At 54.1% G+C, this 14,678-nt stretch overlaps 1 protein-coding gene across 1 annotated transcript; it reads left to right on the top strand.

The window, feature by feature from the left end:
• The first annotated feature begins 2,827 nt into the window (after positions 1–2,827).
• Positions 2,828–11,556, top strand: CA4 (carbonic anhydrase 4). The gene is made up of 8 exons (XM_019431116.2): positions 2,828–2,991; positions 7,542–7,595; positions 8,398–8,553; positions 9,259–9,404; positions 9,523–9,621; positions 9,880–9,946; positions 10,088–10,254; positions 11,229–11,556. Exons 1-8 carry the CDS (start codon positions 2,934–2,936, stop codon positions 11,421–11,423), a joined length of 942 nt encoding a protein of 313 aa, XP_019286661.1. The 5' UTR covers positions 2,828–2,933; the 3' UTR covers positions 11,424–11,556.
• Positions 11,557–14,678: the final 3,122 nt, after the last annotated feature.

Below are 14,678 nucleotides of genomic sequence, written 5' to 3'. Positions count from 1 at the left end.
GGGAGTCCAGGAAGAACCTTTCCTGGGCCTAGCCCAATGTCCCACCTGATGCCACATCCACACCTGCCTAGGGTCATGTTTAATTCAGGTAAAGGGACCTTCATTTAGAGGTCATGGTGACATGCGTTAATGTGCTAGCCTGGGCCAGCCTATCTCAGACTTAGGTCACAGAATTCTCACAACAACCTATGAAGAAGATAGGATATGATTTTCATTTTACAAATGAGGGAAACTGAGACTCAGATGACCTCACAGAGCAAGTGTGTCGAGCCAGAAGTGATCCCAGGGTTGTCTGCCCTCAAAGCCCTTTAGTTTTCCCACTGCTTCTGTCCTGCTCCAGGGCCATGTGAGTGAACATCCCCAGAAGATGACAACCGTGATTCATGTCTGCACCTGCCACAGGTCAATGGCTACACCCAGGAACCATGAGGCAGGTTGTGAAAGTCTGGGCTGGGCAGGCGCTGGCTCACAACTGGTTCCCAATAACTGTTTATTGACAGAGGTCACCAGGGTAGAGATTATCATCCCCACTTTATAGATGAGGAAGTTGCAATCACAGAGGAGTAGGAAAGTTGCCCAAGGCCATCCCTCAGTTAGAGGAAGAACAGAGACCTGAATGCAGGACACTTGGGGACCCTGGGCGGAATAAGAGGAAAGAGCCTGTGCCAGGGCTGGGGCTGGTGGGCCTGGGCTGGCAGCTTTATGGGTCCTGTAAGTCACTGAGATGCGTCAGGGCCCATCCCAGCTCTAATGATACCTGCTTGAATGAGGGCTTTGTCCTCTCCAGGGGAACAGGGCCCTGAGCCTAGACAGTGACAGGTGACTAGTTTATAGCAGGCCAGGACAGGGGTCTAGGCTGGGAGATAAGGCTGGGAATGTTAAGACTAAAAGTGGGGGGCCTCCTGACCTGTGTAACCTTGAAGAGATGACATATAGAGAAGGAGCCACCCTCTGACCTCCCACATTGCAAATGTACAGCCTTTGTGGTGTCCGTGATTAAGGAACATTCGTGAGGATGTGCCCAGACTTAACCTCCCCCCATTCATTCCCCATGCCTCAAACGGTACACCATACCAGGGCCTGGTTCTCCCCCCTATCTTGTTAGCCCCAGTATCTTAGGGGGCGCACTCAAAAGTGTGGAGTAGGATTACCTGGGTGTAGCTCTCCCACCCACATTCTTCTCCCCTGGGAGGCCCCAATGGAATGGACTTTGAAGGGGATCAGTAGCCCCTTAACCCCACCAAAGGTTTCCAAAGTCTCTCCTGCAGTCAAGGGGCTGGCCTGGGGTCACAGGGAATCCCTGAAGTAGATTTCATTCCCAGAAATAGGGTTCCTTCTCACTCCATTCCTCAGTCCTGAAAGATATATTTTTATAGCCCCATGGACGTAAATCCACTCCACAGAAAAGGCCCTAGGGTGTGGAATCCCTCCCCTGACTCCCATGGTCCTGGTTGCTGATTAAATTCTAAAGCAGTGTGGACAATAGGGCCCTAAGCCTGGTGTGGACGTCCCCTCTCCTCTCTGTAGGATCAAAGTTGCTCCTTGAGGCTGTGTGATCCTGGGCCAGGACGGGGGGAGTGCTGATTAGAGCCAGGACTCTAAGGAGGAAGCCCCTTTGCCTGGATAGTTCTAGGGGAGACAATCCCTCTTCAGAGGTCCCTAGCTTAGGTTCAAAGGCTGGTGGGGGCTGAGAGGTTGGCAGCGGATGGGGAAGCGACTAGACCAGAAAACAGGGGCTTCCTGTTGATGAAGGGGGCCCAGGCCCACTGCATGATTCCCTGTCCCTCTTCCTTACCCAAGTCTGAGCCTTTCAAACTCCCACGGAAGCCTTCACCAGATGTGGGACTCACAGTACCTAGAGCCATGAAGGAGTCCAGAGGCATTGCAGCAGGGGGGCCAAAGCCAGGAGAGGGAGTACCCCTCCTGAGACAAGAGGCAGCTTCCTCTCTATGGCGGCCCTCAGCCCAGTTCCTTCAAGAAAACTTTCCTTTCCCTGGCCCTCTCTGAAGATCCTGACAGACAAGTGAACTAAGGGTCCATTCAGACCCCTGTCTTTTCTCTTCCCATCTCATCTTAGGGGTTGGGGGGGCCTCAAGAGGAACGAGCCCCGTCCCTCTGACCCCATAAGTTTCTCACTGAGCCCTTGGACTCTACTTCTTAGTTCTGCCGCCTCACCGCACCCTTGCTCTGGCCATCACAAAAACACACAGCAATTTAGGGGCGTCTTCACTGTTGGAAGAAGGGTCTTTGGTCTGCTTAGAAAATAAGTTTGGAGCAGCCTAGGAGGAAACAGAAAAGAGATGATACCCAGAGTATCAGCGACCACTGAGTGAGAAAAGCAAGCCTTCTTTCTGAGGACACCTGTTTCAACGAACACCCGTACACATTCCTCAACTCCAGCATCCTTCGGAGGCTATGTACACCCGCCTCAACTCAAGCCCATTCCAAGGCCCCGGCGGACTGCTTCCGAGGCGAGAGGGCTGCGCAGGGGTCCAGGCCAAAATGATCAAAGGCAGGAATATGGACACCCACCGTTGTGTCGAGCAAGTACCTCGCGAAGTCGCCACCCTGTTCCCAAACCGGAGACCCCGTGTGGGATGGGGGCAGGGGGCTATGGCGGGGAGGGCACGACCTCTGGGCAGAGAGGAGAGGAGCTGGCGGAGGAAGGGAAGAGGATTGTTCCGGGCACAAGGCACAAGGTGGCTCGGCAGGGGGTGGGAAGGCCAGGAGGGGAGCGGAGGATTTCAGCGCTGGGACAGGACGCGGGGAGGAGAGGCTCCGCCAGGGGGAGGAGCTACTCTCCGCGTCCCGCTGTCGGGGCTCCCTCCCGTAGCGGCTCCGCTATAAAACCCGGTCCCGCATGATCGCGGCACCCCCGGAGGCCTCCTCGGCGCGCGCCCACCGGCTCTGCGGCGTGTTTGCTCCTGTGAGGGATGCGGCTGCTGCCTGCGCTCCTGGCCCTCGCTGCTGCCCGGCCCTTGGCCTGCGCAGGTGAACGCGCGGGCTCCCGCCCGGCCCCTCTGCGCCCCCAGCCATAGTGCGCGCGAGACACCGGGCGCGCGTCGGGCTCTGGCTGCCTGGGTACCGCCGCGGCGACGGGGGCGAGCGGATGGGACGGGCGCGAGCCAGTGGGCGCACACGAACGGCCACGTGCGGCTGTGGAGCTGGTGTGTGCACGAGTGTGGAGGGCTGCGGGGGGCGCGCGGGGCCCTGCGGGACCTCGGCCCTGCGAGCGTGACAGTCAGTGATGAGGATGCTTCTCCCACCCGCCTCGATGCACGCAGCGGTTCTTTCCCTTTCTGGAGTGGCGTGCGCCTTTGCTCCTCAGACGGTCGCAGTCCGTCCCGCCGGGGCTCGGTGCTGAGTGGCTGTCCCCCTCCCAGAGCACGGGTGCAGATTGTGTGCGGTGGGTCCCTGGTATCCCCCCTTCCCCCCCCCCCCCCCGGGTTCCTTGTCGCCTGAGGCTGCCTGTCCCCTTCACTTCCCCAGCCCCCAGCACTGTACTGGGAGCCTGCAGGCTAGGGACACTGGGAGACCCGAGGCCCTGGCCCAGCCGGTCTTTCCGGCCAGGGTGATTTTCATGTAAAGATTAATGTGTGTCCGAGCTCTTAATTATTCGTCTAGGTGGGAGGTGGCGGGAGTGGTGTGTTAATATTTGATAAAGAGCCGAAAGCACCTCCAGCCGCACAGGGCGCAGAGATCCGGGGAGGCATCTTTTCTGCGACCCCGCGGGGACGGTCTCCTTTTCAGGAAGCCCCCATCTGCTAGTCTCCAGCTTAGCTACCCCTCCGATGGTCCCCCTAGGGGTTCACCCGGCTAGACTTACTCTCCAAAGCTAGATGCTCCTCTCTTTGGAGTTCTGGAATTGAGTGGTGAGGGTGTCCTCAGGAGCAGAGGAGAGTGTGTGCCCTTTGCAAGAAAGATTTAGCTGGCCGGTTGTGTGTGTGTGTGTGTGTGTGTGGGTGTGGTGTTCCGGGGGGAGGGGGGGATGAGGGGAATCTTACAGAAACTGTTGGCTTCTTTCTAGGAGAGGAGAAAAGAGAAAAGACAGGGTGTGAAAAAATTTCTAGGTAAAGTTGAGAGTTTGAAACCAGCTTCAGTGGGCTTAGTAGAAAAAGAAAAAAGAAACAGTTGCAATTAATTCGGTTGTTTTGTACCTGTGTGGTGGTGGGTAAATCACTTAATCTCAAATTTCTCATTTACAATATAGGGATAGTCATTCTGACCTTGGGTGTTTTAAGGATTCAAATAAGATAATGGGTGTAAGTACTTAGTGCAGTGCCTGCATGGCGCGTGGCAGACTCCCCCAGATGTGATGACAGTGATGGCTCTACCACTGCCTGGGACCAGCCAGCCAGGAATCTTTCTCAACTGCCCCTTCATGCAAGCTGTGCTCTCCTTAAGTGCTGAGGCTTTTTCACTGGGAACTATCTTGGGACCTGTCTTCCTCCACCCATTTCATCCCCTTGGACATTTGAGGCTGAAGAGTGATGAGGCTGCACATCACACTCCCGAGTATCTGCTGCTGTGCAAGGTGAAGGAGGGGAGAGGAACATAGACTTCTTCTGAGCCCCAGAACCCTGGCCAGGAGTTGCTGAGACTTTGCCAGGACATACTTGGGTTTTTTGCTGAGCTGGTTTCCAGGATTCCTCCTTCCCCACAGAGTGGGAGGGTAGCTTGAGCAAGGTCCATCAGAGAAGTTCGGTCACCTCTAAAGAACAGAAGGGTGGTGGGCAAGTGATTGGTGATGTGGTTATGTCTATTACTGCATCCCTGGTCAGAGCAGGTCACCTAGGTAGAACTTGGAGTTTGGAGCCAAGATCTGTCTGTGGGGAGCCTCTCTTGCCCTATGGAGATGGACTGAGGCAGCAGGCTCATAATTATTTGCAAGGGCAGCCCTCTCATGAATGAATATAGGAACCTGAGCTGGTTTGCGACCCTGCCGCCTCTTGCTTGAAAGTCCCTCCCCTCAGCCCACGGACGTAGACCTGACCCCTGGCCTCATCAACATTATGTTTTCCTGGATCTTGACTCCAGAAGAGAGTAGTTACAAGAGCATTCAGCCAAGCAGGGCAAAAGTCTCCATGATTAAGACAGTAGATCAGAGGTCACCATTCCAAAACCAGGAGCTGTAGCCAGAGTCAGGGGAACAGCAAATTCCTAAGAAAGGCTCAGTGTGAATCAGATGGGCCCTGGGGAGGCTGAGAGGGGGTTCCGCCCTTCAGGACTCTGATGTAAGCAAGGCTTCCCCTGGAATGGCTTCCCCTTGGGCCTCCCAGTCAACCTTGGAAGCCACTTCTGCCTTCAGGACCTTTGAGAGGGGAAGACATAGGAGAATTTTTTTAAAATTTTTTAATGTTTATTTATTTTTGAGAGAGAGAGAGAGAGAAAGAGAGAGTGCAAGTGGGGGAAGGGTAGAGAGAGAGGGAGACACAGAATCCTATACAGGCTCCAGCCACTGAGCTGTCAGCACAGATCCCGATGCAGGGCTCAAACTCATGAGCAATGAAATCATGACCTGAGCCAAAGTTGGATGCTTAAGCAACTGAGCCACCCAGGTGCCCCAAGACATAGGATAATTATAACAAGGAGCCTTCCATGGGTGTGAATGACCTTCCATGTCATTCAGTGTCTGCTCGGACACTGACCAAAGTCCTGGGTGTTTGGTAGCAGTTCGTTCTGAGGGAGAATGGAGGGCTCAGAAAAGTTCACGTAATCCTCCTGCAGAGATTGAGCAAGAGGCAGAGCCAGGACTGAGGCCAGGTGAACAGGCTCCAACTTCAGAGCTCTATCTACCTGCAGAGATGGGCCTGGGTGGGAAGTGGCCACAGCTCCTTGCAGAGTTGACCCGCATGGGGGTTCCTCAGATGCAGCAATTTCTGGGAACAGCAGAGCCCAGTCCAGGGCAGGGACAGATTGTTGTGGGGAAGACACTGCAGGGACTGTCAGACTCTGAATGAGGCTGAGCCAGCTTTGACCCAGAGTTGGGAAACTCAAAAACCCTAGGTGACTCTGAAGGGCCTGGAGTGAGAAAGTGCCCTGTTTTCTGTGGATGCTCACTCTCCTGACCTGGAGCCCCTCCTTCCTTCCCCTACCAAGAACTTGACCTCCTACTGGCTCCCTCCTCACCACATCCCCATTCCAGGGACTCCAGAGGAGGTGGGGTGGAGGGAGGCAGCCTGGCAGGAAGGGGGAGATGTGCTCAGAGACCTTAGCTCAGCTGAGTGGGAAGCTATGCTTTTCTTAGGAATTTTCTCATCCCTGAGTTCTTTCCAGCTCACTTCATTTGTCTCCTCTCTGCCCAGCCTTTGGCCATCTGTGCACTGATCTGAGGCCAGAGGGAGGGAGGCCAGAGAAGGGAAGGACCCATTAGGGAGTTTACTATGTTCTAGGTTGCCTGGAATACTCTACTATCTCTCATTTAATCCTCCCACAGCCCAGTGAGGTGGATGGTATCAGCTCCACTTGACAGATGATAAAACTGAGGCTCAGAGAGATTAGGTGACTTGCCGCTAAACCTGCCGTGCCCATGTGGCCCAGCCAGGATTCCAGCTCTGGATCAAATGTTTTGTCTATCCTGCTGCTTCAGCCTTTTTTTTTTTTTTTTTTGTAATCAATAGACTATACTTATAGAGCAGTTTTAGGTTTACAGAAAAACTGAGCAGAAAGCACAAAGGGTGTCCCCTCTGCCCTTGCAGTTTCCCTTGATGGTAACATCTTGCATTTAGTGTGGTAGGTTTGTAGCGCTGCCTCTTTTCAGAGATGCTGGTTCTACTGCCCTGAACCAGAGCTGGGATTAGAACCTGAATCTGGCCCCATGAACCAGGATTGTGAGATAATGGGACAGGGAAAAAGGCCTGACTGCCTTTCGCGATGGGTTGTGAGAGTTTAGCCCAGAATGGGTCTTAATAACACAAGAGGGTGTGTGTTCCAGGGAGGGGCTAGTCTAATCTCCTCCATCATCCGGATCAGCTCTGGGAAGAGGGCCAGGCTGAACCTGGCTCTATTGTCCCAGGAAGGGAGACTGGGCTAATACTTCTCCTGTGCTCTTGCCAGAACCGCCCTTCCAGGTTTAGGGTGGGAGATGCAAGGGAGGAGGGGGCTGAAAGCAATTGGAAGAGAGTGTGGAGACCAAGCCCGGGGTAGAGGTGGTAGCCTCAGAAGGCCCCCCTAAGGTCCCTCAAGGGTGACTTTTTTGCCTGAGGAGTAGTGCCCTGGGCATGATGTGCTGTGGGTCAGGACACCTGGGGCCTGGCTGATTCTACTGCCTCCGCCCCATCCCTATATTTTCTTTAGCCTCCTTCCTTTGGGCCCTCTGTCCCAGACTCCAGGAATGCTCCATCCCAACCCAAGGGGGTCTCTGACTCCATGGATATTCCTAGCCTCTGACCCACCATGTACGTGCACACGTGCGTGCGCACACACAAACACACACAGAGACAGTGTTGCTTGTGCATACACAGCTCAAGTGCATTCCTAGAGACATATGTGTGCACAAATACACTGACACAGACTTCATATCCTTCCTCTGCCTATTCCAGATTCACACTGGTGCTACGACATTCAAGCCAAGGCCTCCAACTATGCTTGCTTGGGTAAGTATAGCACGTCTTACTGACAGGCCTTTCTGTGTGGTGGGGACTGCCCAAGTCAAAATGAAGACCCAGGGAGGGTGGGAAGGATAAGGGTAATGATGGCTCCTTAGTCAGATATCAGTTCTTCATACACACACACACACACACACACACACACACATACACATACACACACAGTCCTGGTCCTGAGGAGACAGGGAATGTAGAGTGACCTGAATCGTCCCTGGCATCTCCTGTCACTATCACCAAGAGGATGTCTTCTATCAAATAAATCAGCAGTAGCATCAGATGTAAAGATACATTTTGCTCTTTTTTTTTTTTTTTTAAGTAGGCTCCACGTCCAGTGTAGGGCATGAACTCATAACCCTGAGATCTAGAGTCACATGTTCCACCGACTGAGCCAGCCAGGTGCCCCACATTTTGCTCATATAACAAAAGGAAGAGTTGGGTCTGTTCCAGTGACACCTCTTTGGGTGGACCTGGGAAGTTGTCCTTTGCATTTTTCCCCCAAATTTGATCCATGCCCCCACAGTCTGCTTTCCTCTGGTCTGTACTGTGTTTCAGTGACTGGTGCTGCCCCATTCCCAAGCCTCTATCAACTGGCTACAGGGAATCAGCCTCCTCCAGGTCTGCTTCCCTGCCTCTTAGTCCTCAGATAATGCTTAACATTAGTCAGGCTTTCCTAAGCCCCCTTCCAGGGCACTCCTCTCCACAGCTTCCAAGCACCTTCCCATCCCCCTCCTTGAACTTGAGGAGGTGCTATGTGCCCCTGACTCTCAGCCCACCCTCCCTCCTTGCTCAGGGCCTAGCCAATGGGGTGGAGACTGCAAGAAGAACCGCCAGTCCCCCATCAACATTGTCACTACCGAGGCACAGGTAGACCCAAACCTGGGACTCTTCTCCTTCTCTGGCTATGACAAGAAGCAAAAGTGGAAAGTCCAAAACAATGGGCATTCAGGTGGGTCTCAGGCAGATGGGATAGGGGACCTGGGCAGGCATGGGCACCTGGTCCAGGGACCCTTGAGTTCCAGAAGACTTGGATGAGTGGGCTCCTCCAGGGACGACTAGGTGCAGGTCCACCTTTGCTGAGGAAGGACTGCAAAGCCTAGCAGTGGGAGGGTAGGGGGAAACAGGAAGGGCCTTAGAAAGGAGGGAACACTTCATAGTATTTTCAGTACTTTAATCAGACCGGTCTGCTATGGGAGAAGGGCAGCATTCTAGGAAGAAGGAACAACATGTGCAGAGGCACAGAGGTATGGAGCAGCTTGGGGTGCTCAGGGAACTACGTGTGGCTCCGTGTGCCTGGTGGACAGAGAGCAAAGGTAGGAGGGATCAGAGTCCATCCAGGGTTGGCCAAACTGAGCCCAGGGGCAGGTGACCCAGGGCTGAGGACTCTGGACATTGCCTTGAGGACACCAGGGCACCAGGGAGAGGGCTGAATTGCATGTTTGGGATGTGCAGAGGGAGAGGCAGGCAAAGAGGCCAATAAGAGGCCAGAAAAAAATCTGGGCCATATCACCTGTCCCATTCCATCCTATTTCCACAGGCCCAGGCATGTAGCCTACGAAGGGTCGGAGGTAGGAGAGAAGGTTCTGCCTAGGTGGAATTGGGAAGGGCTAGAGGAGGTGGGTGCAAGGACTCTGTCCCCTCTTGTGCCCTCCAGTGATGGTATTGCTGGAAGATGAGGCCTCGGTCACTGGAGGAGGATTGGCTGCCCGCTACCGGGCCAAACAGATGCATCTGCACTGGTCAAAGGAGTTGGATAAGGGCTCAGAACACACCCTCAACAAGGTTCGCTATGCCATGGAGGTGAGTGCCCTTTCCTGGGTTGACACCTTTGTTGGGCTCTGGGTGGACCTGCCTGTGGCAAGAAAGGTGGTCCAGCCGCCTCACAGGCCCTCTCTCCATTCCTCTCACTCCCCACCAGATGCACATAGTACATGAGAAAGAGAAGGGGACATCGAGGAGCGAGAAAGAGGCCCAGGATCCCAAAGATGAGATTGCAGTGCTGGCCTTCTTGGTGGAGGTGGGGCCCTCATCCCCCAGGGTCTGAGAGGCTCCTTCTTGGATCCAGAGATCTGCAAGGCAGGAGGGGACTGGGGGGATCCAGACTTCCCCTCTGTTTCTCAGTGACTTCTCTGCCTCCAGGTGGGGAGCCCAGAGCCTCTCAGGGCCTCAGTCCCAGAAGCTGCCTGCCCTCCCCACCACAGTCCAGAAGAATGGGCTGGTGGTCACCCCTGGCTCTCCACATGTCCCTGTCAAGCCCCCTTCTGTTCTGTTCCAGGCCGGATCTGAGGAAAATGATGGCTTCCAGCCTTTGGTGGAGGCGCTGTCTTATATCCCCAGACCCAGTGAGTGGCTGGGGGTGAAGGGAAGAGAGGAGACTTCTTCTTACAAAGGAAGAGCTAGGGTGATGCAGTGGCCTGGGTTCTCAGGGATCCCCTGCTTCTCCCACCAACTGACAGTATCCTCTGTTTCTGCCTCTGCCCCAGAGATGAACACCACAATGAATGACAGCATCAGCCTGTTAGACCTGCTCCCCAAGAAGGAGACACTGAGGCACTACTTCCGCTACCTGGGCTCACTTACCACTCCAGGCTGCGAGGAGAAGGTTGTCTGGACTGTGTTCCAGGAGCGCATTCAGCTCCACAAGGACCAGGTACCTAGGACCCAGCCAAGGGTGTGGCCCCCCACTGCCCAGTTCCCCACACCATTCCTCTGGATCCCCACAGAGGCACCCTGGACTGGGGTGGAGATGGGTCACCAGGGAATCCATAGACATTCCTTGGGGCGGACAAGACAGGTCTGGCCTATCCCATCCCTGGTTTGAGGGCTGGAGGGGAGGCTATGGCAGAGGAGGTCAGAAAAGGCTCCCATGCTGCCCGCTGTAAGTAGGTGGGAGTTGTCCAGCTGAGGGAAGGGAACCAATGTCCTGAGGAGAGGGATCAGCATGGGGGAGGGTCCAAGGCTGGCCAGGAGCAGCTGAGAGAGGGTCAGGATAGCCACAGTAGGAACAAGTCCATTCATTCAACAAATGGTTCTCGAATCCTTATAACACACTAGGCTCTAGGGATAGAGCAGTGAACCAAAGGGCCCAAATCCCTGCTCTAGTGATACTTGCATTGCAGAACAGTGGTTCTCAAAGAGTGGTCCCTGGACCAGTGGCATCAACATCATCTGGGAACTTGCTCAACATTCACATTCTTGGGCCTCACCCCAGTCCTACAGAATCAGAAACTGTGTGGGCGGGGCCTGGCAAAGTGGGGCCCAGCAAGCATCCCCCCTTCCTCGCCCCCAGCTGTGATACTACTGCACACTGAAATCTGAGAACCACTGTTCTATAGTAGCAGTGATAATACAGCAGTGATCAGTGACTGTGGGGCTGCAAAACGGTGAGCTGTATGTCCTTAGCTTCCCAGCTAAGTGAAGCTAATAGGAACTAAGCCCCCACCAGTGCCAAGTAGTCTATATCCCCTTTTTCTTTTCATCTGCACAAAACCCTGAGAGTTAGAGATTCTGAGCCTCCTTATTAGTGAGGGCTCAGAGAAGCAAGGTTACTGGCCTGGGGTCACACAGCAGGAAATGTAGCTATGCTTGCTCCCTGCTTCCTGTTGAGCCCTGCCCCTTCCACAGATCGCTGCGTTCTCCACGAAGCTCTACTACGACTCGGAGCAGAAACTGAAAATGACAGATAATGTCAGGCCACTGCAGCTCCAGGGACAGCGCCTGGTGTTCAAGTCTCAGGCCCCAGGACAGCTGCTGCCCTTACCCTTGCCAACCCTGCTGGTCCCCATGCTCACCTGTCTGTTGGCTGGCTTCCTTGCATGATAGCTCACTTCTGGACACTTGACCTCTGCTCTCATCCCATAGAGGCCTGGGGCTTCCATTCCTCAGGCTTCCTAGCTTGGATTTTGATGATGATTAAACAGATATATTTTTGGAGAAGCCTTTCTCAGGTCTATTTTTAGTTTCCATGACTGTCTCTGTTCTGTTCCCTTCAACCCACCGCCATTCCAGGGTAGGAGCCTTAAGGCCTGGATATTTCTTCTACGCAAGGACCATGGGGCATCCCCTCCTACCTTTTGCCCCCCTCCCACCTTTTTTGAACTCTCTGTCTGCATCCCATTTGGAGAGATGCAAAGATAGCTCTGAGTTCCAATACAGCGAAAGCCAGAAAAATTCTGGGAACCTGGGTGGCTCAGTTGGTTACACTTTTGACTCTTGATTTCGGCTCAGGTCATGATCTCACAGTTTGTGAGATCAAGCCCTGTGTCAGGCTCTATGCTGACAGTATGGAGGCTGCTTGGGATTCTCTCTGTCCCTCTTTCTGCCTCTCCCCCTCCTCCATTTCCTGCTCTCTCTTAAAATAAATAAACTTTTAAAAAGAAAAGAAAAGAAAGAAAAGAAAACCAGAGAAGTTCCAATCCAGCCTCTTCATTGTATAATGGGGGAAGCTGAGGCTCAGAAAGGAGAGGAGAATACATGGAGGCCACAGAGGGGGCTCTGGCAGAAGTGGCTCAGGATCCAGCCTAGCACTTTCTCCTCTGTACTAGGGGTGGAGAGTGCAGGTTGTGTGTGGTACAGCCTAGGCAAGGTAGGTGAGAGGGGGTTCATTTATTTGTCCAAATATTTCTTGAGCATCTATGTTTTAGGCACTGGGGATGTGGCAGGGAAGACAGACAATAAATGCCTGCCTGCCCTCCTGGAGTCCACAGTCTAGTTAGAGTCACTATAAATAAAATATACACACTGTACATGTATCAGAAGGCAGCAAGAGCTATGGAGAAAGATACACCAGGAAGGGAAGGTCGTTAGGGAAGGTCTCCGCAGACAGGGGCAGACTTTCCATCAGGAAGCCAGCAGGTATTCATGTGTGGAGGGGAGGGTGCCTGTCAGAGGAACAGGATGGAGACCAGCCAGCAGGAGTGGAGTGAGGGAGGGAGAAACTGTGTTAAGAGAGCTGGAGGGAGAGGGGGGAGGGGGAGGAAGGGGGGAGGAGAAAGGGGGAAAAGGGAGAGGTCAGTTGTGTGGGGGGCAGGAGGAGCTTGCACTAAGACATTATAAGGATGTTCGTTTTGAATGTGAAAGAGCTGGGAGCCCCTAGAGACAGCTAGCTAGAGCCTGATGTGCTTCATTGGGAAACAGCTAAGGGGTGATGAGTGAGGGGAGGCTGCTGCAGGGATCCAGGAGCTGATGGATCACAGGTCTTTGAACACTTTGCAAGTGAGACCAGGAAGAGGCAGGTATGGGCGGAAGGGCCCAGAAAACTGGAGGAGAAGGAAATAAGGGCCCCATGGACAGATCCCAAGTCGGCAACCCAGAGTTAAGGGGCCCCAGGCTCTGGGATCTCATCATCTAGGGCAGGGCTGGATTTTGGAGGAGCATGAGGGTGGGGGAAGGGGAGGAGAAGGGGCCTTGCTAGGTAAAGAGGAGGCCAGGGCCATGTCTGTGGGGACAACCTCTCTAACAGTTCCATCTGTACACGGTGAACTTCCCCGCAGGAAGACATGCGAGCTAGTCAGGCACTCAAGGGATTCCATTATGCGATGCTAGAAGCCCTGGCAGGCATACTGTCGCTCTCTGAAGGGGAGCTGGTTGGCAGAGGTGACCTCTAAGCCCTCTGCCGCCCTGACACCCTCAGAGCCCCTGACTGACCACTCCCAGCAGAGCCTGCAGAGAGGGAGAAGCCTCCCCTCCCCTTTCCTTTCGTGACCAAGAATAAGCACCCCTCTCCCTTCACCAGTGACCACACAGCCGTGGGGGTGGTGTTATGGTCACCATGACAACAGCAGGTGGCGTGTGTCAGCAGGGGGTGTGTGGGCACCAAACCTGTTCTTTTTGGTTCCTGGTGCAGCCTGTGGGGGATCTGAGATTTTTTGTACCCGCCCCCTCCCACCCAAGGCTCAGGGCTCTCAGAAATCCAAACTCCCCCCCTCCCCAATAAAGCCCCACCCCTATCCCTGCCCTCAAGGCAGGATTCAGTAAAAAACAGGGCAGCAGAACCCGGAAGTCCCAACTCTCTCCAAGGGGCTTAAAGGAACCCCTGCGGAAGGCATGTGACCCTCTCCTGTCCCCCTGACCCCACAATAATAAACCTGGCCAGTGGAGGACAGAATCAGCACAGCTTGTTCAGGTCCCAGGGCTCAAGCCTCTCCCCTGACTTCCCCTGCGTGCTTAAAGCTGAGTAGGTGCCGTCAGCACATGATTCATAGCAAGGTCATTCCCAGCCAGTTACTGCAGGAGCCATTCCTGGAATTAGCCCCCATATCCTGGAGGTTGAGATTGACAGGCAATCCCTCTTGTGGGGTGTGTGTTCTTGAGAGCCTCCTCTTCTGAGCAAATTCAATCCCTCCATGCTGCCCCACCACCACCCTGGGCAGATCCCTTTCTAGAGAGGCCACTCTAAGTTCCTTGTGCCCAACCCAGACTGGCTTCTGACACAACGTGGCCAGAGATGATAGGGGTCACCAGGGGCAACCTTATTCAGAAAGAGAGTCCTGCCTGCCTTCCCCACAGCCCTGCTTTCATTTACTTCTGATGCTCCTCAGTCATTGCATCAGGCATACAGTGTGTACACACACACACACACACACACACATGCACACTCTTCACTGCAGCTGGCCAGGCCTGAGGAAGGCTCAGTGCCTGACAGTTTTGGTCAGCACCTGACTTCTTTGAGGTTACTGGCTCCGAGCACAGACCATGATTCACATTCATCCAATGCCTGCTGAGGGCCAGACATGGACCTCTCTACAATCCTTGTAAAGGGTGGCGTTATTTCTTTGTTGCACAGATAAGGATGCTGAAGCACGGAGAGGGGTTAGGAGACCTGTCAGAATTTGGGGTCGCTACTCTGCACCTCCTTGGCTCCCACTGCCACTTTTGGCCTGTGGCAGTTCCCAGAGAGACAGATCTTTGGATCGGGGGTAGGGTGGGGTCTGTAGCACCCTGTCCCACCCTGTCTCCCTTGGCTGCTCTGTATCCCTGATGGCTCTTCTCTCTGGCCTCCCTCTCTGGCCCCGTTTAGGTTTGGCATCTGGGTGGAAGCCAGGGGCTAAAAATACTCCCCATGTGTTTAGATGA

Source organism: Panthera pardus, unplaced genomic scaffold (genome assembly GCF_024362965.1).
Source record: "Panthera pardus isolate Hobbes unplaced genomic scaffold, ASM2436296v1 HiC_scaffold_3, whole genome shotgun sequence".
NCBI lineage: Eukaryota > Metazoa > Chordata > Mammalia > Carnivora > Felidae > Panthera > Panthera pardus.
The sequence above is the reverse complement of the archived record's forward strand: the minus strand, read 5'-3'. Positions and strand labels throughout refer to the sequence as shown.

Excerpts from the sequence above, each read along its gene's own strand:
- CA4 (XM_019431116.2), top strand. The coding sequence starts at position 2,934 with ATGCGGCTGCTGCCTGCGCTCCTGGCCCTCGCTGCTGCCCGGCCCTTG. Across the intron at positions 2,992-7,541 it reads CCGGCCCTTGGCCTGCGCAG|ATTCACACTGGTGCTACGAC; the intron begins GTGAACGCGCGG and ends TGCCTATTCCAG. Across the intron at positions 9,405-9,522 it reads AGGTTCGCTATGCCATGGAG|ATGCACATAGTACATGAGAA; the intron begins GTGAGTGCCCTT and ends ACTCCCCACCAG.